Raw genomic sequence first — 26,113 nt, forward strand, 5'->3', positions numbered from 1 at the left:
CATTCTCCACCTATCCATGTAATTTAAGCAGCCCATAGGTTCTGCCACAGTTGAAAAGAAAAAAATGTTACCTAGATTCAGAATCAGAGATCTAGTCAGGCAAATTTATGTAGACCAAAATTTGACTCACATGTTTCATCCTTAAAGCAGAGACATAATAGTTTACACAAGTGTTGCAAGGATCAAATGAGATCATTTGTGGCAAAACACCCCTTGTCCAAGTAACACTCAATGTGCATGGGTGGGATTTAAATGTGAGGGTATGCAGAGAGCAGGGCTTAGCAATCATCACCTAGCATCAATTACTTTTCATATTTATAAGGCTCTAGAGAGTCCCTTGGACTGCAAGGAGATCCAACCAGTCCATTCTGAAGGAGATCAGCCCTGGGATTTCTTTGGAGGGAATGATGCTGAAGCTGAAACTCCAGTACTTTGGCCACCTCATGCAAAGAGCTGACTCATTGGAAAAGACTCTGATGCTGCAAGGGATTGGGGGCAGGAGGAGAAGGGGACGACGGAGGATGAGATGGCTGGATGGCATCACTGACTCGATGGACGTGAGTCTGAGTGAACTCCGGGAGTTGGTGATGGACAGGGAGGCCTGGCGTGCTGCGATTCATGGAGTCGCAAAGAGTCGGACACCACTGAGCAACTGAACTGAACTGAACTGAGGGCTTCCCTGGTGGCTCAGATAGTAAAGAATCTGCCTGCAGTACAGAAGGCCTGGGTTAGATCGCTGGGTTGGGAAGACTTCCTGAAGAAGGGAATTGCTACCCACTCCAGTATTCTTGCCTGGAGAATTCCACAGATGGAGGAGCCCAGCAGTTTACAGTCCACAGGGTCACAAAGAGTCAGAAACTTTCACTTACACTTTTTCAGAGACAAGTAAGAATCAGTTCATCCTCAAGCAAACAGTTACAACCACAAAGCACTCATATACCTCTGTAACCTAACTTTTATTCTTCTGTAGAGGATTATGATGGTCGGTAAAATTCCAAGAGCCATTATTATGTGATGAAAGCACAAGGAACTGACTGTAAAGACAGCCTGCTCCACGGAATCGATGGTTCCTTTCATACATAAAGCATTTTCATTGCTTTCAATATAGAGACTTTCTGCTGCAGAGTGGCTTAAATTTATATGCTTATGCTAAGCATGGAAATAAGAATCTGCTTTTAGATATAGCTTTGTGTTATCTTTCCCCTCTCAATCCTTATCTTCATATATTTTAGTCACTCATACCCTAGAATGTATAATAAAGGTAACAGACAACAGTCTTAGACAGAGGCAACACTAACCAAATGGCTTGACTAATGGTAAATGTTTATAACAAACTCAATCAGATCCTTCACCCAAAAAACAAGCCCTCACTTAAGTGCTTTTAGTTGTACTGCTGGGAATGTTCTCTCTAGTCATGAAGTGGTAAAACAATACTATAGGGACTTCCCTGATGGTGCAGTGGTTAATTAAGACTTTGCCTTCCAATTCAGGGCATGTGGTCAGGGAGCTAAGATCTTGTGTGCCTCGTGGCCAAAGAAACAAAATATAAAACAGAAGCAATATTGTAATAAATCCAGTAAAGACTTTAAAAATGTTCCACATCCAAAACTCTTTAAAAAAAAATGAAAAAGCAATGCCATATTTTAGGGTGAGAAAGTTGAGGGTGTGAAAGCTGAGGGTTTGGAAAGTTGGGGGTATCATAACCCCTGAAGCAGAAGACAGCCTCTCAACTGACTAATTCATTAAAGCTCAATGAAAATGAAATAGTCTCACTGGATTAAATAATTAAATAGACTTAATTTCTAGTATATGTCAAATGGGATTAAAGCTGTAAAATTCAAATGGATCTTGCAATACTTTAACAGAAGAATTATCTGGATAACTTCCAGGGGTGCTATGAATCCTGTGAAGAATGATCCACGAGTCAGAGAAGACCATTAATGTTCCAAAGGAAAAAAAATTGTCAATACAAAAGAGTAGAATTCATGATCCACACTATTGATGGGGGAATAAGAATCTGAACACACATTCACTCTTTTATTTTCCAAAACATGTTAACTCCTTAATTTCAGCTGACTCCTATGATAATAAAATAGCTTTGAGGTAACAGTAAAATAAAGGAGAAAAGCTGTGACTGGGGAAAAAAATAGAGTTATTATTTTGCAATCCCAACTACACCACGAGTAGCACATACACAGGCCTCTGGAAGGACAGAACCTAAGCAAGGGAGGCTGTATGTCATGTGAACGTGCCAGACTGGAAAGCAGAGGAACGGCTGAGTTGTCCTCCATGATGAGAAGAGAGGCTGGGGGGTGGGGTTATACCTCAGGAATCAGGAGAGTTGGGTGGAAGACCCCACATGGGGACGGGAGAAGAAGGAGGTACTGTAGATAATAGCTGCAGAAGACATTTTAGAGGAGAATGGAGCTGTCTTTTGACAGCTGTGTGGTCATAACCTCCCACCTCCTGGACCACCTTCAGTAATCTCTACATTATTGATACGGCTCTGTTGGCAGGCTTTCTATTGGAGGGCTGGGACAACACCCAGGACTGTGCAGAGATGAGGTAAGGGCTTCTCCAGGAGGTCTGATCACGCCTGATGTTGACCCATGTTGGGTCAGCACCACGTCTAGTCAACATGTACCCATGTTGGGTACGTTTTCAGGGGACCACCCCAGCAGTGGAGCACCACTCTTCAGACCCAACCTGGGTGCTTCCAGATTACAAAAAAAGGACCCTATCTCGGGTTGCACAGGGCTCATTCTTGGTTCTTTCCACCTCTGTCAAGGGCCGTTCCAGTCTGGGGGTCCCAAATTCAAATGGCATTAGGATACCAGGCACATCCACAAATGTGAAAACTGCCAAGTATAAGTCAAGGAGAAACATCAGCTGGGAACTAACTGGAGGTGGTAACCCCCTGCCCCCGTCAAAGATTTTCAGAATTGGTATTCAGAGGGAAAAAAGTGGTGACTAAACAAATATCTGTAATGGGATTCCAGACCGCTACTAGACTGGTCTAAATGTGACTGCAAAGTGAAGTACTCAAGAGAACATCTGACCCAAGGCCAGTATCCAGTGTTTTCAGCAGAACCTCTTCCTAAAGTCATCTTTCTGAAATCATCATATATCATCTGAAGAAAATTAATGTGTCATAAATTAGCTCCTTCCAAATAATTCTGGTGTATTAAAAGAGGATACCTTTGATAGATCATCCATAAATTATGCATACAAAATATCAGGTCGGTCAAAAAGTTCATTAGGGTTTTCCATAAGTACATAAAGTATTCAGAAGATTTAGCTTAAAATAATTACATTCTATTTTTAAGAATTCTCAGAGAACTTGGGAGGAGATAAGGGTGGAGTTGAGAAATGAAAAGTATTCTGAATCTTGCCACACATGCCAAGTCTCCCTTGTAGTTTATCACTAGATCACCAACCCACCATGGGCCAAAACTGCAATGGCCCAGAAACACCCACAGGTAAGGAGAGCAGGCACCAGACCACCCCCATGTCCAAAACGCCTTCAAAGGAGGAGCTTGCTATAACAACTTAGAGGGCTGGGAAAGGGTGGGAGGTGGGAGGGGGGTTCACGAGGGAGGGGACATATGTACATCTATAGCTAACTCATGCTGATATATGGCAGAAATGAAACCAACGTTGTAAAGCAATTATCCTTCAGTTAAAATAATTTTTATATGATATTATACATATTTCAATGCCATTCTTGCCATTCAATGCCATTCAATGCCTTGAAATATGTATAATATCATGTATGAAACGAGTCGCCAGTCCAGATTCGATCCACGATACTGGATGCTTGGGACTGGTGCACTGGGAGGACCCAGAGGGATGGTACGGGGAGGGAGGAGGGAGGAGGGTTCAGGATGGGGAACGCATGTATGCCTGTGGTGGATTCATTTCGATATATGGCAGAACCAATACAATATTGTAAAGTTTAAAAATAAAATAAAATTTAAAAAATAGATTTACAGTATTTTGAGCAGATAGTGAAACATATGCAATATATCTGATAAAGTATGTATTTTAATGTGAACAATGAGTAATAAATATGATAATCTTATATTAAAAAAATAAATTTTTTTTAAATATAGGAACTTGTTTATACCCTGAGTTCTTAATATGCTTGTGCTATAGCCAGATAAACAGACAGAGACATTACCTGAGAGTTCATGACCTGGAGTCCTAGAAATACAGACCTCGATGATGTGAAATCTCCACTCTGTCTACAAATCAGTCTTTCCCAATTAGATGACTTTTCCATTCACTGTATTTTATGAAACTGAGGAAAAGTGAAAGACTCTATAGAAAAATGCTTACCTGTAGTTGCTGCTCTAATTCTGGAAAGACCAGAGGAATGGCATCTTCAGGTGGTGTATCATCTAAAACATGAAAATAAAAATTCCTCACTACGAGAGCCCTTTCTCCAGGGAGAGTGGTCCTGCCGTTACCATCTTTGGACCTGTAAACATCAGTTAGGGACAGCAAGAACGCAGAAGGCAGTTTTGCTCATTTTTGATACACTGTGCTCTCTCTGTCCCAAAATTTTGCAAGCAGAATCCTCAAATGCTCAGTCTGGTAGTTCCCCAATGAAGCACTGCTTGTCTTTCAATACTCTGACGTTAGCCAAAACCAAAACATATGATATGCAGGAAAGTACTTTATTTAATAAGGTGATAATGAGGTGGCCAGGACAACCGCAATAGAACAGAAGAACGTGTGAGTGAAAAAGAGAAGTGTTACTTCTGCCCTGAAAGACTCCAAGGGCGGCCAGCTTTGATGGGTTTGCCCTCTGCCCTTACCACAACCCACTCCGCTGATGCAGGAGAGTCCACAACTCTCTACTGACTACCCTCCACTGGCTGGCGGCAATAGGCAGGTGTTGGGACTTCCCCAGTGGCCCCATGCTGAGAATCCACCTTCCAATGCAGGGGACGTGGGTTCAATCCCTGGTCAAGACATTAAGACCCCACATGCCAAAGGGGCCAACTAAGCCCATGACATAACGAGAAAGCCCACGCAGTGCAACTAGAGAAAGCCCAAGCGCCACGAGGAAGACTCAGTACAGCCAAAAACATTAAAAAGAGGCAGGTGCTGCTGGATCAAAAGGCGGTTCACAGAAGCATCAGAGGAAACCTGATAAGCTTACCCAAATCTCTTCAAGAATCTGCTGCTGCTATCTTTGCAATAAGGCTAATCTCCTTAGACAAAAAGACTATGGGAATTGTACCAGGCAATCACTGGGCAGGAGGAAAGGTTTTCTACAGCAGAATTTCTGAAAGAATTCATGCCAGTTGGATTCACATGGTAAGAAAAGCTATGCATAGAGCCAGAAGAAAGTGCTTCTCAAGAATAATATGACCTTGAAGCAAAGCGTTTTGACCCTTACTAGAAAGTTTAAAAGAGTTATGGGATCTAGAGTAGTGAGTAGCTATTGGTATCCATTCTATTATTCTGTACAGATAAAGACAGAACTATAGGGGACTTCCCGGGCAGTCCAGTGGTTAAGACTCCAAGCTTCCAACGCAGGGGGTACAGGTTCAATCCCTGGTCGGAGAACTAAGATCCCACGAGTCTTGAGGTGTGGACAAAAATAATTAATACATAAAATATAAACGAACAAAAAATGAGAAAATTCTGAACAGAAAAAATATTTTTTTAAAAAAAGAAGTGTAGTGGTTCTGGTTGAGGCTTAACTAAGCATTTTAGCATTAATAAAGACTGTCTTAAAGGTTTTCTAAAACAAAGAACATACTTCTGACCTTTAGCCATGGTTCAAAAGGACAGCTCTCTTGTCAGCAGAACCTCTGTATCTCTGGCCCTGTGGGTCCACTCACCATTCATTCCCAGTCCTCTCCTTGCTGACAACACCTAACCCAGGTATGACTATAAGAATAAGATGAAATACAGGCTAAACAAATAATTGAAAAGCCAAGTCTATTTTAAATTATAAAAAAAGAAAGATCCTGGGGTTTTTTTATGTTTTCACTTCCATAACTAATTCATTTATAAAAACCATTGAAGTTCTGTTTGAAACTCAAGAAGGGATATGGGCCATACACAATGCAAAAGCCAGCATCCTCTAACCACTCCTTGACAACATAATCCAAATAAAATGCAGTAGACAAAGAGTAGACAAAGGCTTCCCATGTAGCTCAGCTGGTAAAGAATCTGCCTGCAATGCGGGAGACCTGGGTTTGATCCCTGGGTTGGGAGGATCCCCTGGAGAAGGGAAAGGCTAGTATTCTGGCCTGGAGTATTCCATGGACTGTATAGTCCACGGCGTCGCAAGAGTCAGACAAAACTAAGTGACTTTCACTTTCATCCAGAAGAAGAGTCCAGGTTTCTGAGGGATTACATTTCCTCCAAGGCACCAAAGACAATCACCAGAAAGATGATTCAAACAAAGATAGGATTCATCCCTGCCAAATGCCTCAAGAGCATCTGGTACATTTTATCCAAGAGTAGTATAAACAACAACGAAGTGTAACATACCCCCACTTAAGAGTGGCTTCAGACAATAACAATGCGGTAACAACTGTGAATTCATCTGCGCCTGTCCCTACCAGACAATGCCCCCATGTCCACTGACACTGTGCGGCTTCAGAGAGCAAGTAGAAATGGGGGGACCTTCTTCCCAAGACCCTCGCTGCAGGCTGGAGGGCCATCTCACCTTGAAATGAGGACGTCAATCCCCTGATCCTTCCAAATGGACTCTTCCTATTCAGAAGTGACAACTTCTGCTCAATATTTTGTGACTTTTTCAATCCATCTCATCATTCGCAAAGAATTGGACAATAAACAGGGTTTTTAAAAAAAGAAATAGTCCTTGTTTCTATTTACTCTTTGGAGGTAGCCTTTATTATAAAACCTATCGTTTGTAAAACAGATTTTGGTTTAAGGTGCATTTAAATTGACTTCAGTAAAATATCAGTAACTCAAAGAGGAAAGTGTTAGTCGCTCAGTCATGTCCAACTGTGATCGCATGAACTGTAGCCTACCAGACTCTTCTGTCCATGGAATTCTCCAGGCAAGAATACTGAAGTGGGTAGCCATTCCCTTCTCCAGGGGATCTTCCCAACCCAGGGTGCAAACCCAGGCCTCCTGACTGCAGGCAGATTCTTTACTGTCTGAGCTACCAGGGAAGCCCCGCACAGAGATAAAACATCAACAATAACCCAAATAATGATTATTTCAGCTCATTGAGCTCAAGGCCAGCAACACTGTTTGGCATGGGTAAATGGGAACCTATTCTACTTTGGCACCCCAACCCTAATAGTCATAGATGAGCAGGCACTTGTTAGGAGGAGAAACCACTCTTATGAAGTACCAGAGTAGACAGTGCATTCTAGAATTCTAGAAGACAAGCCAGGAATGGAACTCAAGGCTTCCTGGGACTTAATCCCCCTTGTTCCCTGTGAAATCACGCTCCTTCCTGCTTAACTATAAAAAGGGGAGAGGGGAATTATTCATCTTTATTACTATAGTAAACAGCAAATATCTGGTATGACTCAGAATTAATAAAGCCCATTATAAAAATCTGTCATTATTGATACTCACACCATATATAATAGAAGCACATACATGGAACCAAGTTGACAATTTTGCAGATAAGTAAAGGCTTAAGACTGAATTCCTAGAGTTGAAAAAAAAAAGTCTGATTGATTGACATAGAAATAAACACATAAAAAATATTTTAGAAAATAAAGGCAAGATTTTTGTTAAGGAATGGATCAGGTTGGATTAATCCAAGCAGGAAATGGCAGCGGAAACAAGAAAACCAAAGACAGATGTAAGGAATTGGCTGTGTTTGAAAGCCAGTCCTGTATTTCACTGCCTGATGCCATCTGGTTTAGCTGGCATCCCTGCCAGCCAGGAATTTCAGGGCTTGCAAAGCTGCTTACAAAGCTGCTCCAAGTTGATGTGTGGTGTGTTTACTTTTAAACAGTGGCTGCCTTCTCTGACTGGTTTTAAAAATAGGCAAATATTCTAAAAGCAGAATAATGAATCACTGGATCGGGCCAAAATGAAAGAAGAAAAATGACTCAGGCAGACTAGAAGCACAGCTGTTCCACAAACATTTGGCCAAATCATTGTAAAACATTTTGACAGTGATATCAGATCAGAGTTCGTAAGTTCAGTTAGGTTTGTTTTGACAATTCCAGAAGCACAAAGTAGAGTGTACAGTAGCTATGTAAGACACCACCTTGGCAAATTTGGCTTTTGTTTAAAAAAAAAAAAGGAGAGTACCTGCTAGATATGTGTATAATGTGATAAAAATCAGAATGCAAGTACATCTTTTAAAATGTATTTGTTTACCAAATATTTATTGAATACCTGTTATATTCAAGGCAGGGACTGAGGTTCTGTGCTCAACTGGCACACCACTTTATCACATTTTTAATGCACTAAGAAAATAATTCATAGGCTTCCTTTTCAAAATGGCACTGTGGGCTTGATGGATCAAGCAAAATGTAGCCCCAGGAATTTATAAAAGGATGAAAGATAAAGGAAAGAATGAAAGAGACTTTTTTTTTAATAAACAGATGTTCACTGCCTGTTTTGCCAGCACAATGTGACTAAGTCAATGGTACTTAAGATAGAACTTTCTGATTGGTATCCCAACCATTATGACATACCATAGTACATTTTATGATGGGCTTGTCTAAGCATCTATTTAGCAGCTGTTGGATTGCTTTGGTGGTTATTCTGTTTCAGATTTCCTTAAATTGTCTGCTCTGTGATTCTCCATGAATGGGATAAGCAAGACCCATTGGGTCTGTAACCCAAATCCTCGATGATATTTAGTAATTAGAGCTATGCGGCCAGAGCTCTCAGAGAATGCTGCAGCTGGAAGGGACTGGGCAATCATCTGGTCCCAGATTCTCAGAGCAGAGCTGAAGACAAAGGGCCCCAAGAAGGGCAAGGAGTCTCATAAGCGGTGTCACCCCACCCAGGGCTCTTCTCATGCTGCCCTGCGCTGCTTCACCTTCTGCTCCACAGTTTCCCAAACTTTTGTACTTCATGAGCCAGGAACACATTCCCCCAAACACTGGGAGTCATGCCGTTGTGTGTGGTGTGTGTGTGTGTGTCTGTCACTCAGTTGTATCTGACTCTGCGACCCCATGGACTGTAGCCCACCAGGCTCCTCTGGGGACCTTCCCAATGCAGGGATGGAACCCAGGCCTCCTCATTGTAAGCAGATTCTTTGCCATCTGAGCCACCATGGAAGCCCCACGACAACAATAACATTGGATAAATTTAGCTTTATAGACACACATAATCACACACACACACTACCATGTTCTTACTTCTCTTAACATCACAGAGGAAAACTTCATCAAAACCAAAGCATGTCTATGAACCAGTGTTTGAGAACAACTGCTCTAGACAACATCTTGACTGGACTCTGGAGTCAACCATCTCCCCCTACCCCTCAACCCCTGTGCCCCCAATCCTACATACAACTAAGTCTATCTAGCCTTCCAAACTCTAAATCCTTGGTAAAACTAGTGTAGCTCTCCACCCAGAGAAGATGACCTCAGGAGAGGAAGAAGTCACGATCAGAGAAAATTCCCAAGCCTCACTCCACTCCCCAACCAAGAAGCTGAGAGACAGCTGGCATAGAATCCATTCAATGCGTCTACACGTCCGGCAGCCAGAGCCGGCTTCCTGGGAATGCACCCACACAATTGCAATTGCCCTTCACAGGCGGTCCACACTTGGCTTAATGATCTGAGTACGCTGTCTTGAAATTCTTAGTAATTTTTGAACCAAGAGCCCCAGAATTTTTGCACCATGCCTCCACAAATTGTTGTCCTACCTACAGGACAACCCCTGGTGCTGGTGCCCAGGAGACTGTCTTTCAAGATACATCAGGGGCAAGCTGACACTAGAGAGGCAAGAGTTTGGGCGGTGCCCACAGTGCAGAGGCTCATCCAAAACCTTTCCTGTTTACTGTTTGCTTGTGTAGACTCCTAACCACTAATTACATGGGCCAGTGCCACTCGGTAGGATAGACAGACCTGCATTTGAATCTCAAGTTGGCCACTCTTTAAGTGGTGAGAGTGGAAGATCAACGTCTCTTGGAGACTCAGTTTTCTCCTCTGCAAAATGGGTGTGACATTCTCTGTCTCAGATTTATTATTAGTAAAGGAATTCATATGTCAATCATTTAGCCTAAAGCCTAGCACCTAGGAAATAATCAGTAGTAATAATGAATGCTTAAGATAATCGTGTTTACTTTCCATCTTTTCACCATAAACTCAGCCAAAGTTGTAACGGCGAGAGAAGGGGTATGTGTGTGTGTGTGTGTGCGCATGCAGGCATGCGTGAGTATATGTATAATGGTGTGGATTAAGGGTATTATCTTCATCATCTGAATAATCCAAAGAGAACAGGTAAGATCAAGATCACCGACTCTAATTATTGAATTAGAGTAATTCAGTACTCTATGTAATTTAACTCACCTGGAATCAAGATTGCCGGGAGAAATATCAATAACCTCAGATATGCAGATGACACCACCCTTATGGCAGAAAGTGAAGAGGAACTAAAAAGCCTCTTGGTGAAAGTGAAAGTGGAGAGTGAAAAAGTTGGCTTAAAGCTCAACATTCAGAAAACAAAGATCATGGCATCCGGTCCCATCACTTCATGGGAAATAGATGGGGAAACAGTGGAAACAGTGTCAGACTTCATTTTTCTGGGCTCCAAAATCACTACAGATGGTGACTGCAGCCATGAAATTGAAAGATGCTTACTCCTTGGAAGGAAAGTTATGACCAACCTAGATAGCATATTCAAAAGCAGAGACATTACTTTGCCAACAAAGATTCGTCTAGTCAAGGCTATGGTTTTTCCTGTGGTCATGTATGGATGTGAGAGTTGGACTGGGAAGAAAGCTGAGCACTGAAGAATTAATGCTTTTGAACTGTGGTGTTGGAGAAGACTCCTGAGAGTCCCTTGGACTGCAAGGAGATCCAACCAGTCCATTCTGAAGGAGATCAGCCCTGGGATTTCTTTGGAGGGGATGATGCTGAAGCTGAAACTCCAGTACTTTGGCCACCTCATGCGAAGAGTTGACTCATCGGAAAAGATTCTGATGCTGGGAGGGATTGGGGGCAAGAGGAGAAGGGGACGACAGAGGATGAGATGGCTGGATGGCATCACTGACTCAATGGACGTGAGTCTGAGTGAACTCCGGGAGTTGGTGATGGACAGGGAGGCCTGGCATGCTGCGATTCATGGGGTCGCAAAGAGTCCGACACGACTGAGTGACTGATCTGATCTGATGCCAAGTTAAAGATTTCCCTGGTGTGGCCATAACTTCAGGTCTTTAAGGTTTAATCTCTTCATTCAAATCTGAATTTTAAAAGGGTTTGTCTTTACTTCCCTATCAAAGCAAACATTATATAAAATAATGTTTAAAAAAAATTTTAAGTTACACATGAAAAGTCTTTTGAGTACTTTCGTTTGAAATCTAAATAAAGATTCACATTATTTTTAGAAATAAATAAATGACATAGGGCGGCCAACTCACATTACTAATACATCAAAAAGCTATTTTAAGATTTATAGATAGCTTGGTTCTTGTTAGAGCATCATATCGTTTTGAAACACTTCATCCTTTTTTTAAACTTTGTTTTCTGCTTGTTAAACATTCGAGAGGAGACTGCTTTAATACACATTGAATTTTCAGGGCCCATATAATTAGGACTAGAGATACAGATATGGATAAAGGTACAGCTTTGGTATGATACCTAGTAGGTTGTCAATTAGTAAAAATCACCATATTACTGTAACCAGTACCTAAAACTATCAGGCAAACAGATCATATATCAAATAGACTGAGTGATATTTCTCTGCATGGAGAGACCTTTTTAAGTTTAAACATAGATTTTATATTTCTATGAAACACTCTTCTAGTCACTATCATTGTAGCTATCATTTTGTGAATCTTATTGATTTATTCTTTTGTAAGAATTTTTGGACTTATTTAGCTTAGAAACGGGCTTCCCTGGTGGCTCAGACAGTAAAGCTTCTGTCTGCAATGCTGGAGACCCAGGTTCGATCCCTGGGTTGGGAAAATCCCTTGGAGAAGGAAATGGCAACCCACTCCAGTACTCTTGCCTGAAAAATCCCATGGACAGAGGAGCTTGGTGTCACAAAGAGTCAGACACGACTGAGCGATTTGACTTTCACTTTCAGCTTAGAAACATAGTCACTCACTCAGAAACCTGTGTTCCAAGAACCCTTTGGAAATACATTTATTTCTCAGCACACCACTAAATAGAATTTACCTCTCCCTTTCTTCTTTCGTACTCTGTGAAAACGTATCCGAACGAACTTTCCCTCATCGTCTCCCAGGACCACCAGGGAAGACATTTGCTGACAGGAACACTCATTTGTTTATTACTTGGATTCCTTCTTGCCTTGCTTGCACTCAGGCATGTCTGATTCTTTGTGACCCCGTGGACTACAGCCTGCCAGGCTCCTCTGTCCGTGGAATTTCCTAGGCAAGTATACAGGAGCGGCTTGCCATTTCCTCCTCCAGGGGATCTTCCCGACCCAGGGATCAAACCCTCGTCTCTTGTGTCTCCTGCACTGGCAGGCAAATTCTTTACCACTGTGCTACCTGGACCCTACCTCTAAATGGGTAATAAAGTAAAATTAACCCCAAGGGCCTGGCTTTGAATCTTTTCCCATTATTTATCAGAGGCTTGATTAGAGTGCCTGCGTGCTAAGTCGCTTCAGTCGTGTCCAACTTTTTGCAACCCCATGAACTGTAGCCCACCAGTCTCCCCTGTTCATGGGATTCTCCAGGCAAGAATACTGGAGTGGGTTGCCATGTTCTCCTCCATGGGATCTTCCCAACCCAGGGATCAAACACGTGCCTCTTCTGTCTGCTGCATTCACAGGTGAGTTCTTTACCACTAGTGCCTCCACAAGTTATTTAACCTTCCTTAGCCAACATTTCCACTTCTGTAAAATGGGTATAATAACATCTTTTCAGCAGAGTTGTCACTTGGACTAAATTGATGAGATAGTACAAGCAAAAGCACCCAGGAACTCCATAAGCATTCATTTCCACTCTGATCTTTTCTTTACAGCCTTAAGCAACAGATTCCAACCAATAAATCCAGCTGTATCTCAAAAAATCTTCACCTGGTATCAGAAGCACGAACTCAGAGGGGTTATCGATATTGTATTATAGATTTTATAGTATTTATTAAGTTCTAACTAGGGTTCTCTATTCTGTGCTCTACAGATCAGGGATCCCCAACACCTGGGATCCAAAGCCTCATGATCTGAGATGGAACTAATATAATAATAATAGAAATAAAGTGCACAAGAAGTGTGATGTGCTTGAATCATCCTAAAACCTACCCCTCCTTCTGTGGAAATATCGTCTTCCACGAAACTGGTCCCTGGTGCCAAAAAGCTTGGGGACTGCTGCTGAAAAGAATACAAATATAGGAGATCACGCCCCCACTTCTAAGAGCTTGAGTGGTTTTCAGCTGATTGTTGTCAGCTCATGAGAGATGAACTCAAAGTAGGGTCAGAATTGGGACAGAATGTGACTCAGGAAAATGCAAAGAGACTCACCCAGCCCATGTCCTCAAATGCCACCCTTACCAAGTTGGCTGGTAGAATTCCCGCAGGAACTTGATCCCTAGGCTTCCTACTGATTCCCCCATGGATACGCACAAACACACCGAGAGAGAGAAAAGGGTCAGTCTTGACATTTACTTATTGCTTAGCATGAATCAGGTTTTCCAGAGTCTTTCCTGAAAACAAGGATTGAAATGTGAAGAGAAGGGAGTATGGAAACTTTGGGACCCTGAGAAGGAAAAGAGAAATAACATCAAAAGATACCAAAGGTAGAAGAAGTCAAAGGAAGGAGACAATGACAAGGGACACTTCACCTGTATCACAGTTTTGCTGAGAGCTAGTTTTGCAAGTGCAAATCTTGCTTCCAAAGAGACATTCATATAATATCCAGTTAAATTAGATTCAAGGATAGCTGTTTCAGCTACTCCACATAATTCCCACTGCTACACAAAACACCTGGTTTGTGGGGACAAAACAGTTTACATAAACAGAGTGAGTCTTGATTTTTTTAACTAAATGTCTTCTAATGAAATCAGACCTGGATTTAAAAAAAAAAAATGTTGAAAGCTATGAGCTTGGGCTTATATTTCTGACTCTAAATAATAAGTATCTCTGACTACAATAATAAGAAAATTTTTTTAACACCAAGGCCTAGATTTTCTTCAAAAGTGTGCCAGATTTTGGCTCCACTGAAGATAAGGAAAATTCTCAAGTAATTAACATCAAATCCGCATGTCCATCAGACTCTAAATTCTAATTGGAGAAGGGCCAGGTTATTCTTCCTAATAACCCAAGAGATGTGATCCATATTTCTCTTCTGCACATTTTCTGTTGAGGAAAACTGACTCCGTGAAAGTCCCTATTTAGAAAGTCAACTCTTGGAATTTGAAGTTTGGAGGCAATACAAGTTATATCATTGGTTTATTAAAGACAAGCATTGCTGGGAATTTCCTTGCAGTCCAGTGGTTAGGACTCCAAGCTTTCACTGTACAAGGCCAAGGTTTGATCCCTACTCTGGGAACTGAGATTCCCAGATCCTACAAAACCACAGGTACAGCCAAATAAATTTAAAATTAAATTTTTTAAAGATTCTTTTTTTTTTTTTTTTTTTTGATGTGGACCATTTTTAAAGTCTTTATTGAATTTGTTGCAATACTGCTTCTGTTTTATGACTTAGGTTTTTTGGCCCAGACCCATGTTAGATATTAGCTCCCTGACCAGGGATCAAACCCGAACCTCCCGAATCGGAAGACAAAGTCTTAATCACTGTACTGCCAGGGACGTTCCAATAAAATATATTCTTAAAAAAAAAAAAGAAAGACAAGCATTGCTGCCTCTGGCAGTTACAGTTAGCTAAATGTTACTTAATAAAGCATTCTAGTCTTAGGCTAGAAATGGTGATTGTATTTTAAAAGGTACTTTCCCCCCTCCTAAAAACGGACTACCTTTATTTAACCCCTTGGAGTCCATAGTCTCTTTGGAGACTTGTGGCTCATTTTGCTATCAATGATCAATTCCCCATCTCCCAGGCCAGTCTGTCACCAAGTCTTTCCAACCCTTCCTTCAAAATGTAGTCTGAATTCAGTCATCCCATCCCATTCTCTAATCCAGGCTTTTACCACTTTATCTGTGTGCCATGATAAGAAGCCTCTTCCATTCTCTCATATCCTCACATTCCAGGCTATATCAATTGAACACTTACCATTTTCATCATATTACTCCCTTGCTCAAGAATTCTTGACACTCTGCTGCTTCTGATCAAAACAAACTCTTTCATTGCACTCTCTTGATTGACTTGGTAATGCTGCTGCTGCTGCTAAGTCGCTTCAGTCGTGTCCGACTCTGTGCGACCCCATAGACGGCAGCCCACCAGGCTTCCCTGTCCCTGGGATTCTCCAGGCAAGAACACTGGAGTGGGTTGCCATTTCCTTCTCCAATGCATGAAAGTGAAAAGTGAAAGTGAGCAACCCCATGGACTGCAGCCTACCAGGCTCCTCTGTCCATGGGATTTTCCAGGCAAGAGTACCGGAGTGGGGTGCCATTGCCTTCTCCGTGGTAATGCTAGTTTGCTACTGCTAAGTTGCTTCAGTCGTGTCCAACTCTGTGTGACCCCATAGATGGCAGCCCACCAGGCTCCCTCATCCCTGGGACTCTCCAGGCAAGAACACTGGAGTGGGTTGCCATTTCCTTCTCCAATGCATGAAAGTGAAAAGTGAAAGTGAAGTCGCTCAGTTGTGTCCAACTCTAGCAACCCCATGGACTGCAGCCTTCCAGGCTCCTCCGTCCATGGGATTTTCCAGGCAAGTTTACTGCTATCTAAAACAAAGCGAGCAACTGAACTGAATTGCAAACAAACTTTGAGCAAAATGCCCAGCTCAGAGAGGGGCTTAGTAAATGTCCGGTTACTCTTCCACAGTTCAGACCTCTGCTCCAGTTGTAGAGAGTTTAAGCATTTCCTGAACAAATTGTGCTCTTCCTGACTTAGGTTTTGCTAATGATTTCTGTCTGAAGGAGAAAAGAAGAATTGTTAAAAGATGTGTTGTTGTTGTTGTTGTTGTTTAGTCACTAAGTCATGTCCGACTCTTTGCGACCCCCTGGACTATAGCCTACTAGACTCCTCTGCCCCTGGGATTTCCTAGGGAAGAATACTGGAGTGGGTTGCCATTTCCTTCTCCAGGGGATCTTCCCAGCTCAGGGATCAAATCCGCATCGTCTGCATTGCAGGCGCATTCTTTACTGCTGAGCCACCAGGGAAATCCCAGAAGATGTGTAGCTTCCCTTTTTTACACCTGATTTCCAGAAATGGTATCTTTCCTACACTCTCTTTCTATACCCTACCTGCCTTCAAGCCCAGGATGACTATCACATCTTCCAAGAAGCTGTACCCATCTGCTCTGGGTGACAGATTTTTCCCCAAATCTCTCTGCCTTTTAAAACCCATAGGAAAAAAATAAAATAAAATAAAACCCATAGGAGATCTCATTGTACTTCTCTGTTGCACAGCCCACCTGACTTTGACAGAGCACTAGAAATACAGAAACTAAGTAAAGCTCAGCTAATTAATAAGAGCAGAAGCAGAGACACCCACAATCTTGCGTGAAAGTAAAAAGTGAAAGTGAAGTCGTTCAGTCATGACCGACTCGTGGCGACCCCATGGACTGTAGCCCACCAGGCTCCTCCATCCATGGGATTTTCTAGGCAAGAGTACTGGAGTGGCTTGCCATTGCCTTCTCCAACCAAGTGAATAAGGAGTCGCTAAATAGTTGCAGCTCATTTATCCTGTAAACCCTATCTTGACATGAGGTAGAAGTGTGAGATGTAGGTGAAACATACAGCTGCTTCGTGGTTTATACTTTGCTTAATTCTCCAGAATCAGTCACCATTAACACAGGGGCTAGTTTAGTCCTTAATTTGTATCAAACATGATGCTAAATGCTTTATCGACATTGCTATTATTGTTTTAGTCACTAAATCATGTCTGACTCTTTGCAACCCCATGGACTGTAGCCCACCAGGCTCCTCTGTCCAGGGGGACTCCCAGGCTAGAATACAGGAGTAGGTTGTCATTTCCTTCACCAGGGGGTCTTCCCCACCCAGGATCGAACCCACATCTCCTGCATTGCAGGTGGATTCTTTACCACTGAGCCACCTGGGAAGCCCCCTTTATCTATATAGTGTTATTAATTCTTCCAACAACTCTATGAGTTATTACTAAACACATATGGGAAACTGAAGTTCAGAAAAGTTGAGTGATTTATGCAAGATCATACAAACAGTGATGGAAATGAATCTGGAAACCACCCCTCACTAGTTCCAAAGTCCTAGGCCCTTAACTTTTACACTAAATTGTCTCAGAAGAATATGAAGAAAAATAAAAGATGACTAGAGGAATAAGCACTGCATTAGGCTTATGAGAAATGAACAAGTCAACATTCACAGACAAAGATGTCTCCTTTTCTCGTGGACTCTCCTTACTCCCCACAATAAATTCAATAATATGGAATTACTTTTTAAAAGTTTACTTGGTTTTCTCACTTATTATAAATGAGATGTTTTCCTTTGTTTCGCCCCTACATGCGTGGTCTATAGACCACATGCACTGGAATGCAAAAGGCATGCACAGTGCGTGTGATGGCAAGTGCTGCGTGGTGTGACACACTCCTCACTCAAGAATTCAGAGGGAGTGTCCCCAAGTGTCTGCAAAGCATCTTTCTGTACACTTGTAACTTCAGGTGCATTAGGAAATACAGATTGTTGGACTTCGGTCAGAACTCACTGCAGTAGGAGTAGGGCCATGGAACATACATTTTTGATGAGTGCTCTCCGATGATTATTTTAAGAAAGATTGAGAAACAGGGAACTCTAACTACTGTCTTGGATTCTCTAGTTAGGTGCTTTATCTAGATCTATGGGAATGCATTGATCCTTTTTAAAATTTAATTTTAGAAGGTTGTTCATAAAACTTCATAAGCGTCCTTCTGTAGGGGTAAAAGGCAGGAATTACTTGAAATAAATGACAACCCTTATTGGAAGCCAGCATATCAAAAAAACCCATGAATTTCAGAAGTGGACATTCTTGGGACATTTGAAAGAGACTGGAACAAACCAATCAAAATTGACTGATGAAAAATATGCAGGAATTCTCAGTGCTCAAAAGATGATGGTAAATTAATTACAAGTTGTACATCTTGTATTTCAAGGAAGAATCTATTCATGCAACCCAGAGAGCAAGAGCCTCCTCTCTCCATGGCTCTTCTCTGTGCATTAATTTTGTTAAAATGAAAATGAGGGCACATTTATTTGTGTCATCCCAAATTATGACATAATCATACTATTTAGAACAAACAAGCTTTATATACTACATTTTCTCTGGAACTCTGTTGATTATAACAGGACTTGTCTTGCTCATGTGGAACACGAGCACAAGGAAGAAAATTGTACATTTGCTTTCTCCCTGGAGTTTGGGTTTACATGTGTCTGTCTTGAGAGCCAGCCAATCAAGCACTTGTTACTCCTCAAAATCTTGCATTTATAAAGTGCATAAAAACAGAAGGAGCTTTTCTTTTTTTGTTGTTTGGTTTTTCTTTTTGTTTTAACAAGAGACTTCATTCTTCAGAGCAGTTTTAGGTTTATAGATAAATTGAGTAGAAAGTATAGAGAGTTCTTACAGACTCTTTCTCCCTACACATGTAGTTTTCTTTTTCTTCTTAGAGACACAGCTTGGAATAATGGAGAGGGTTTAAACAGTCCAGTCCAGGGATGAGAGTTTAAATCATAACTCTGTTATTTACTAACAGCATGGTCTCTGGACTTCAGTCTTTGTCTCTGCAAATTAAGAATACTAATAGGTACATAGCATGGTTATTCCAAAGATCAAAAATAGTATAAATGAAAGTCTAGTGAAAAGACAAATGCAACTGATAGTCATTGTCATTTCTAAGTTGGGATGTGTTGATTCGCCAGTTGGGAGGATTTCCCTTCACCATTGTCTTTCAGGGCAACATTGAGTGGGAATATAGCATAACAGCAGCCATGGAAAAAGTGTCAGAAAAGTAGGTGATAAAGAATCAAGGCTTCACCTCTTTCACCTCTAGAACGAATCCACCACTGGGGGCTGCACAGTCTAGGAACCCCAGGGTAATTGTCACCATCATAACCATGCAGTCCAATAAAGTCTGATGGAGGAGGAAATGGCAACCCACTCCAGTATCCTTGCCTAGAAAACTCCATGGACAAGAGAGCCTGGTGGGCTGCAGTCGGCGTCGCAAAGACTGAGCGACTGCGCACATGTGGTCAAGTCTGAATGGGCTGTGTAATGTCAGACATCACAGAGCCCAGATCCTTACCCGGTATTACTTCGTCCCCTTTCAATCATTACTTTTTAAACTGTTCCTTCCTCCAGGAGCACCGTAAGAAAGAAGGAAGGAAGGAAGAAAGAGGGAAGGAAAGAATCAATTCTCAGAAGATCTAAGGTTTCAATGATGATGTGGTTTAAAGTGTATGATTATGTGACGTTAACGGATGACATTAGACTGCAGGCAAAAGCTGATGCCAGTGGAAGAAACCCAAGCCTTCCCTTCCTCGAGGCTGTGACCTCACACCACCTGGGGTCCCCTGTCAAAGGGGGTGCAACTGAATATGCATGTTAAGAGGTCACTGAAGGAAGCCATGACACAGGGCTCTAAGTATGGCAGCCTCACCTCAGACCGGACTATTTCAAGAGGGTTCGCCTCACCTGTCCCATTCATCACTCTCGTTGGAGTCTATTTAGCCGGAAGTGTGGGAGCACCAGCAAGAAACCAGCATTTAGGTCTGGGCTTCAGGAAATGCTGCTGGAACCAGGACAGTGATATTTTTATCTTACCTAGCCAACTGCCAGCTCTTAGTACACGTTTCCTCATGCAGTTTGAACAATGACATAATTTGCTCTCCTTTGAAATTGTTATAGCTCCATGAATTTTATAATAAAAGAAAGTGAAAATGGAGAAAGTGAAAAAGAAATGTGCTCCAACCACCCAAAGTTTGGAGATGGAAATATCACCAGAGGGATTTCTGGAAGCCACACTTCAACAATGCGTGATTAAAAAAAAAAAATCCATACTCCCCATCACTGGGTCACACCAGGCATGCTCTTTTTTAGGTCATGCAGCATGCAAGATCTTAGTTCCCTGACCAAGGATCGAACCTGTAGCCCCTGCAGAGGAAGTGCAGAGTCCTAACCACCGGACTGCCAGGGAAGTCCCCAGGCATGCATTTTTAAATACCCTTCGTGAAAAAGATGATGGTAAGAAGGCAGGAGGCAGGGTGGTGGTAGGGGGGCTCTTTTCCTCAGAGCAGAGCATACCTGCAGCATTATCGAGGCTGAAGGCAATGCGTACTGGCTTATCTGCAGGTACCCTGGCTGTGCTGATCATGTGGGCACCTGAGCCTTGGCCTTCCTCTGGGTCTTCCAGCTGCAAGGACAAGACAGAGCCATGGTCACTTTATCCAACATCGTCCCAAGAGCCCTTTGGAAATTAGAAAATAAAATTAGTAAGCAATGTTTTCTTATTTTAAAGCTGTTTCTAGCTCCTAGCTTCCTTTCCCTACACCTGCTCCATTTAAAATTCTTTTTCTGGCTTATAAAAAAAATTTGCTTTGGAAATACATCTAGAGTGAGATTTACAGGATGGAGCAAAATCTCCACCCACCTCACTTTTTAAAATATCTCCTATACTGACCCATCCAGCCCTGGCCCTTTGAGGTCTTACATAGTGCTTTATTTTTAATTGAGGGGGATAAAGAACCTTAATAAGGCATCAGACAGTTCTTCACACTCAGAAGCCTAAACTGGATCTGAATTATTGATCTGGGAGTGGTAACAAACGAGTATCATATCATGGAATTATTTCAATGACTACTTAATTATTTCAATACCAAAGACTACTTAAAGACATTCCCCCATTATATTATGAATAGTATGTGCTTTAAATATCTGATTACCTATAAGTCTATCAAACATTTCTAAAGTATATATGATAAAAGCAAAAGACAACATATAAGCAAAAGACAAATCCTAAAACATCCTACGCATACTCCACCCCACAAACTGAATTATCATTGAATTAATAAACTAAGATAGAAATGAATGGAAAAACATACTACAGATAAAATGGATTGGGGTAGGTGAAAATATATGAATATTTCTTTGTTAAAATAAGAGAATTTAGCCCAAATACATTTTAACAAAGATATTTGTTTTTATTCAATGGAACTAGGAAAAGATATTATAAATACACGATATCTCTGTCATTTAAACTCATGTATTTAACGTCTCTATTTTTAATCAAGCATCCCCCTAAGCCTTCTATTTTCCTTCTCATGGAGACAGTAAACCAAAAACTCTGAATGATATTTTAAGGAAAATGTTTCTAAAAATGGCAATATATAAATCATCTATTTACCCATCCTTAGTGAGATTCTGGGAACTGCTGTAGCAGGGCATTTTCTCACAGCAAGGTTTCTGATTCTTTCCCATAACTTTTCTCTATCTAAAAATAGTGTTCTAGAAAACTGAATTTTGTTTTTACAATTATTTATAGAGTCAAAGCAAATGCATATATATATACATACGTATATTTAGACATACATACATATGGAATCATCTTACCCAGTACATGAAAAGAGAACAGGCTTATATTAAACACCTAGCATAGCTTTGGAGAAAAACCAGCGACTGTTTATCACCCAGTTAGAATCATAGTTGGCCCATTCATTTAACACTACAAGTAGCAATGAACCATTAAGCACTCCAAGTCATGTCATTCTAAGTTAGAAAAAAGGATTAACATGAAACATTCGACTCAAGAAAAGGGTAATATAAAATCACTGTTACTTGACTCAAAATTTGCTTTATCTTAGCTCTGACATACATTTGTGTGTAGTCTCGTCTGGTTAGAATCAACCATCTCGTTAGCCACCTGTTCCTAGGGAATAGAACAGACTGTCTCAAATTAAACAAAACAAACAATAAAAATCCCCTTAAAGTTGCAGCCAAAAGAAAAAGTCTTATCATCACACCCTGTACCATCACCAAACCATATTATCGGAACATCTGAGGGTGAAAAGCTTCACTCCTCCTTTGGCTAAGTCTCCCAGTGCTTTCTTGCACCAAGACAGAAACCACAAGGGGTGGAAATTTGCCTCCAGGGGTTTTGTAGATAGATCCCTGGCAGGGTTTCCAGCCAAGGGGTGGGGGACAATGAAATTGATCAACACAGCCAATTAGAGCCCCTCCCCTCCACACAACGGAGAACATCTGTCTGCCTCCCAAAGGATGGCGGGCGGCAAAGTTGGGTGGATCTGGAGTTCCACACGGTGTCAGCCCCTGCACCCACTTGCCTTTTCATCACACCGCCTGGGGGAAATGGGCTGATTCCTCCTCGGGGCGGTAGCAGAGCTTTGGTGAAGTTGCTGGTGCTCTGAGCGTTTCGTTGGCCTTTCACACCTGTCGCCTTACCTCACTTAGTCGAGTGTCTGGACTCGTGTAATCCAGGGCCAGCCACTGCCTTGGCCGGTTGCTGCCTTTGTGGAGTAGAGACCTAGTGGCAGACCAGGCTGCACCTGCCACATAGCAGCGTGACAATCTGAGCAGCAGTGACAGCTGGGAGGGCGGCTCGCTGCTACCTGCTGTCCCCCAGACCCCAGCGTCCCACGGGGCCTCTCCCTGTTCCGCTTCCCTCCACGACCCCTCTCTCCTTTCCTTGCCTCTCCCGCAGCCAGGATGTTGTCATGCTTCTAGAAAAAGCAAGCGCAAAAGAAAAACCCTCCTCCTGTCAAGAGGCATTGATAAACAGCAAGTTGCGGAGCGTCCAAATGTTTTAATTCATTAGTCCTGGCAAACCTAAAATACAAACAGACTTGCTTCACAAGACAGGAATGTCTTCAGCGTGACCCAATCGGTGTCTGTGTCTATTCCAGCAAACGGGCCGGGAGAGCATGACTGCAGTCAGCAAAAATGTTTCGGCCGCTCCAATCGGCTCCCCGGGACCCGGCCAACTTGGATGGGCCACCGGCCGACTCGGAGGAGATGATAGAGTGATGATTCCGCGGAAGAACGTGAGGGCTGCGGTTGAGCTGCTGTTGGGCTTGATGACTTGATCCCATCTACGATGCAACTGACCGCGCAACGGAGAGTCGATGGTAAACAGGCCGGGAGAGTTCAAACTGTCCAAGCTTTTTAACAGCCATCAACCTGGAGGTCAGAAGTACTTCAGAAGAGGCAGATGTTGGAGTTTAAATGATGAAAGATAAACAAGTATTAGGATGCACCAAAACAAATATCCTATAGTAACACGTATATATGGACTCTAGAAAGATGTTACTGATGAACCTATTTGCAGGGCAGCAGTAGAGATGAAGACATGCAGAACACACTTGTGGACACAGTGGAGGAAGGAGAGGATGGGACAAATTGAGAGAGGAGCACGGAAACAGCCATTACCATATGTAAAACAGATAGCCAGTGAGAATTTATTAACACAAAAAGCTCAGCCTGGTCTCTGTGACAACCCAGAGGGGTGGAATGGGTGGGAGGTGGGAGGAAGGTTCAAGAGGGAGGGGACATATGTATACCTGTGGCTGATTCTTGTTGCTGTATGGCAGAAACCAACATAACATTGTAAAGCAATTATCCTCCAATTAAAAATAAATAAAAAAGAGAGAATGTAAAGACTGGGAGAAAAATCTTTGCAAAATACATACTAGGTAAAGGACAGATATCCAAAACATAAAAAGAACTCTAACAACTCAGCAACAGGAAAACAATCCAGTGGGTAAAATCTCTGAATAGACATCTCACAAACAAAAATATACAGACAGCAAATAATCATGAAAAGATGCTGAATACCATATGTCGTTGCTGCTGCTGCTGCTAAGTCGCTTCAGTCATGTCCGACTCTGTGCGACCCCATAGACGGCAGCCCACCAGGCTCCCCCGTCCCTGGGATTCTCTAGGCAAAAACACTGGAGTGGGTTGCCATTTCCTCCAATGCATGAAAGTGAAAAGTGAGAGTGAAGTTGCTCAGTCGTATCCGGCTCCTAGCGACCCCTAGGAAATTGCAAATTAAAGCAAAATGAGATACCCTAATAGATACGCTATTAGAATGGCCAGAACCAAAACAAACAAACAAACAAAACACTGACAATGCCAAATACTGATAAGGGTGAAAAATGGTGTGGCCACTTGGGAGACAGTTTGGTAGTTTTCTACAAAACTGAACATAGTCTTAGCATATGATCCAGCAGTCACACTGCCTGGTATTTACCCAAAGGAACTGAAAACTCGTGTCCACACAAACACTTATACACAGGTGTTCACAGCAGCTTCATTCACGATTGCCAAAACTTGGAGGCAAACAACACATCCTTTCATAGGTGAATGGCTAAACAAACTGTTGTATATCCACACAATGAAATATTAGTCAGTGGTAAACAGAAATAAGTGTATCAAGCCACAAAAAGACATGGAGGAAGCTTAAGTGTGTATAATTAAGTGAGAGAGGCCAGTCTGAAAAGACTACATACTGTATGATTCCAACCACAAGGCATTCTGGAAAAGGCACAGTTATGGAGACAGTACAAAGACCAGCAGTTGACCGTGTTTGGGGAGAGGGGAGAGGGGTGGAGAGGGAGAGGGGGATAAATAGATGGCGCGTGGGGTTTTAGGGTAGTGAGACTATTCTGCATGACACTCGAATGATGGATTTATGTCATTATACATTTGTCACAACCCATAAAATGTACAACACCAACAGTTACAAACTACAGACTTTGGTTAATAATAATGTGTCTATATGGACTCATCAATTGTAACAAATGTACCATACTAATGCAAGATGTTAAGAATTGGGGAAATTAGGGGAGGAGAAGTAGAGGGAGGAGATAGATGGGAGCTGCATGATTTCCACTCATTTTTCCCTGTAAACTTTAAATTGCTCAAAAAATGTTAAATAAATAAGTAAAAGGATATAGCAAGTTTCCTTGCTCTAATGAACAAAAGGCTAATTTGTTATGCTATACACAGTGTGTGTATGTGTGTGTGTGTGTGTGTGTATGCTCAGTTGTGTCTGACTTTTTGCAACCCCCATGGATTTTTGCTCACCGGGCTCCTCTGTCCATAGGAGTTCCCAGGTAAGAATACTGGAGTGGGTTGTCATTTCCTTCTCCAGGGGATCTTCCTGACCCATAGATTGAACCCACGTCTCCTGCAATGGCAGGCAGCTTCTTTACCACTGCGCCACCTGGGAAGCCCATAAACAGTAATAAGGGGTATAGATGCAAATGATTAAAAGCATTCACATATAAGCCTATTTGCATTTCTAACGGCAAATCTTTCCAGAAATTTTTATTACTGTTTGATGTTATTTTATGGAAACATCATTTATCTATTGCATTAAAATTTATCAAAGAGTCTTATCCAAAAGAGGTTCATCTTCATCTTCCCAATAATCCTGTGAAATAAACATGGTCAATACTGTCATCTCTATTTAATGGATGAGAAAACTGAGACTCAGACGATTTAAGTAACAGGTTCAAGGAGAAATGATCATTATGGAATAACGACCCAGGAAAGATTCAGGTTCTCTCATTTCGGGGCTTCCCTGGTAAAGAATCTGCCTGCAATGCAGGAGACCTGGATTCGATCCCTGGGTTCACACTATTTCCACCGTACCAGGAGGCACTCTACATGAAAGATCAGATTGGGTTGTTTTGTTAACAGTGTCTGACTCTCGAACTTCCTTGGTGGTCCAGTGGTTAAGATACCACTTGCCAATGCAGGGGACACATATTCGATCCCTGGTCCTGGAAGATTCCACAGGTTGCAAGTGCATCACAACTGCTGAGCCAGTGGTCAAGGCCTATGGGCCACAACTACTGAGCCCATGCACCTCGAGGCTGTGCTCTGGAATAAAAGAAGCCACCTCAACGAGAAGCCCACACACCC

At 42.1% G+C, this 26,113-nt stretch overlaps 1 protein-coding gene across 2 annotated transcripts in view; it reads right to left on the reverse strand.

Moving 5' to 3' along the window:
- The window catches only part of MAP3K7CL (MAP3K7 C-terminal like), a 48,377-nt gene extending 25,109 nt beyond the window's left edge, over positions 1 to 23,268 (reverse strand). The window contains exons 1-4 of one of the 2 annotated variants that reach the window (XM_010800924.3): positions 22,628 to 22,894; positions 22,041 to 22,094; positions 20,474 to 20,582; positions 4,339 to 4,400 (exon numbers count right to left, since the gene is read on the reverse strand). In XM_010800924.3, coding sequence (XP_010799226.1) covers positions 4,339 to 4,400; positions 20,474 to 20,582; positions 22,041 to 22,076 — 207 coding nt within the window. In that variant the 5' untranslated portion in view covers positions 22,077 to 22,094; positions 22,628 to 22,894. Of the gene's footprint in view, positions 1 to 4,338; positions 4,401 to 20,473; positions 20,583 to 22,040; positions 22,095 to 22,627 lie in introns of both variants that reach the window. The other variant, XM_010800922.4, reaches the window with a different exon arrangement.
- Between the last annotated feature and the right edge of the window lie 2,845 nt (positions 23,269 to 26,113).

The sequence above is a fragment of the Bos taurus genome, chromosome 1, assembly GCF_002263795.3.
Source record: "Bos taurus isolate L1 Dominette 01449 registration number 42190680 breed Hereford chromosome 1, ARS-UCD2.0, whole genome shotgun sequence".
NCBI lineage: Eukaryota > Metazoa > Chordata > Mammalia > Artiodactyla > Bovidae > Bos > Bos taurus.